Here is a 2,603-nt window from a genome sequence, read left to right on the forward strand (position 1 = left end):
TTTTTAACGGGAAGCCAATCGACATCAACACCACCACCCCCATGGGGTAGGAGGAGGAAGGGAGCACAATGTGGGCAATTAGCTTAGTCAGCACCTTGCCTATGGCATGGTGGGTATAACGCCCAACCTAATTTATGACTTTTAGATCATTTTTCTAAAACACGCCATTGTTTAACTAGATAAATTTTAGTGTAAAAAAAAAGGCAAAAACCAGTACTACCCTTCTAATCATATGTAAAGGGTAGACTCTTACAACACCCCGAATAGAAAAACGATGGGAATTTTATAGAAACATAATAAAAATAAATGTAAAAGTAAAAGTAAATAATTAACTGAAATATGTAGAATAATAATACTACCCCTCTATTGACTCTAGTTACATAGATAACAGAAACTGCAAAATATCTAGCAAACTAGGATTCTGTTCCTTTGATTCCTATGCTATTCTCAGTAGAACAAAAACATCAAAGAGGGTAGTGAGATGATGTCCCAAAAGATGATTTTCATGTCCACTTTAGTCATTTAACTGTTTTTTCTTCTTCAAGGCTTCCTTGAACTTGAAGTAGCTTTGGTATTAAGGCTGAGGTCAGCGTAGGAGTCAGGGGCATTATTGACATTTTGGTTACCCATGGTGAGCCTTTGCTTCAACTGAGACAATAATGCTTGATTCTCTTGGTTAAGAAGTTGCGCTTTCTTCCTCAGTTTCTCATTCTCTTGCATTATCAAACAGTTCTCCATGTAGAGCTTTGAATTCAACCTTTCCATTTCTGCTTACAGAAAAAAAAAGAATCAGCTTTGACTTTTGAGTAAGTCAAAATCAAAAGGTTTTGTAGTTGGAAAGTTGTCAACTCTGATCTACCCATTATAAATCAAATCCTTTACTACATAAAAAAACTGTTTCGAATTTTAAAAAACAAAAGTTGACATTTGCCTAAAGTTGGCAACAATCTACTTCTGAATATTTATCAAAAGTGAAAGAAAGAATCGACTACAACTCATTCGTGATTTCGATAATCAAATGTGAACAAACAAACAACTGTGTGTGTTTTTGTCGGAATCCATTGAAAGAAATATGCATTTCCTTCTAAATGAACGACAGAAATACACACAGAAACACACACTAAAAGTTGAAAACAAGGCAAAATCTACACTAAAACAAATGTTTCCATGTAAGAAAACCTCGTCCACCCTCAGCTCATGAAAACAGAGTTGAGAGAGAGAGAGAGAGAGAGAGAGAGAGGACCCACTTGAGTATATATTTTATCAAGAAAGATTTACCTTTGAAGAGCAACAATGAAAAAAGAAAAACTTCGATTTTTGGTTGTGAGTTGTAGTTCTCTTTTCACAGCAGAAAATGGGATCTTGTGAGACGCAAAAGGAAGGGTAGGAGCAGTCAAATATATAGAGGAAAACGTAGGGGTGGGTGGGGTGGGGTTAGGGGGGTGGGGGGACATGCACTTCAAACTTGCCCACAAAACTAATCATCATGCAGATTCTGAAGCAACAAGGGAAGAGAAGAAGGCGGCTTGTGTAGGCCAAAGGTTTTAATGTCCTTCGTCTTCTACTAATGATGAGTGGTAAGGGTAGGGGTAATTTAGGTATTTCGGTAAGGGTGGTAAAGGGTCAGGGGTAATTTGGGTATTTATATGAGGGGGGTGGTTCAAGCTCAAAATGGTCGTCGGAAGATTCGCAATGATGGTTTTGGATTGGTTCGAACCGACGAACCCTTGCCCATCATCACCACCGCGCACACACTTCTTCACCATCGATTCTCTTTTGTTTTCTTTCATTTGGTAAGTTGTTCATTTTGTTTTATTTTTAATTTTATTAAAAAAATTGTTTGTTACAAGTTATAGGCTTTATTTCTTTTCAAATTGATCATTTTGCTTTATTATATTCATAGAATAACTATAATCATTATATATATATTAAATCCAAAGAAGCTTAGGAATAGTATTCTTTTAGCCTCCACATAAGTTTGCTGAACTTGACACTTTTAGTCCCTAAAATCAAAAATTTTACATTTTTTGCCTTTTGATTAAGTTTTTGTGCCTTAAGGTTTTTGCCACAAATCTTTAATGACTTTGACACTTTTAGTCCTTATATTCAAAGGTATTACATTTTGGTGTTTGTGCCACAATTCTTTAATGAATTTGACATTTTTTGTCTTTGTAGTCAAAAGTTTTACATTTTAACATAAAAAACACAAAAAAACCTCCTTTAAAATTTTGCCAACATATTTTCTTAACGTTAACAACTTTAATATTATTGCCACAACATTTTGGATTTTCTCCACCAGTGTCCTTTTTTTTCGTTGTACACTTTTGACATCTAATTTTAGGAGTTGTCGACTTTCTTCCCTATTTATGGTTATTTACAATTTCAGCACATATCTTTTAAAGTTCGACGATTTTTTCCATATTACCCCAAAAGCGGCATAGCCGCGGGTTCTTTATTAGTTTTATTAAAATTAATGATCGGTTTAAATATGTATTTTAAACTTTATCAAATTACTAATTTGCCTTTATATGGTTTTTTCAAACTTCTCTTAAATAAACTTGGCTTATAAAATGAACAATAACTAGTAAATAAATACATGTATT

At 34.2% G+C, this 2,603-nt stretch overlaps 1 protein-coding gene across 1 annotated transcript; it reads right to left on the minus strand.

The window, feature by feature from the left end:
* Window positions 1-297: 297 nt before the first annotated feature.
* On the minus strand, window positions 298-1,365 carry LOC145156395 (protein LITTLE ZIPPER 3-like). The gene is made up of 2 exons (XM_079075786.1): window positions 1,279-1,365; window positions 298-767 (listed from the first exon to the last, which is right to left on the minus strand). Exon 2 carries the CDS (start codon window positions 763-765, stop codon window positions 541-543), a length of 225 nt encoding a protein of 74 aa, XP_078931912.1. The 5' UTR covers window positions 766-767; window positions 1,279-1,365; the 3' UTR covers window positions 298-540.
* Window positions 1,366-2,603: the final 1,238 nt, after the last annotated feature.

Source organism: Lactuca virosa, chromosome 2, assembly GCF_052849685.1.
Source record: "Lactuca virosa cultivar CGN04683 chromosome 2, Lactuca_virosa_CGN04683_v6, whole genome shotgun sequence".
In the NCBI taxonomy this organism is placed as follows: Eukaryota; Viridiplantae; Streptophyta; class Magnoliopsida; order Asterales; family Asteraceae; genus Lactuca; species Lactuca virosa.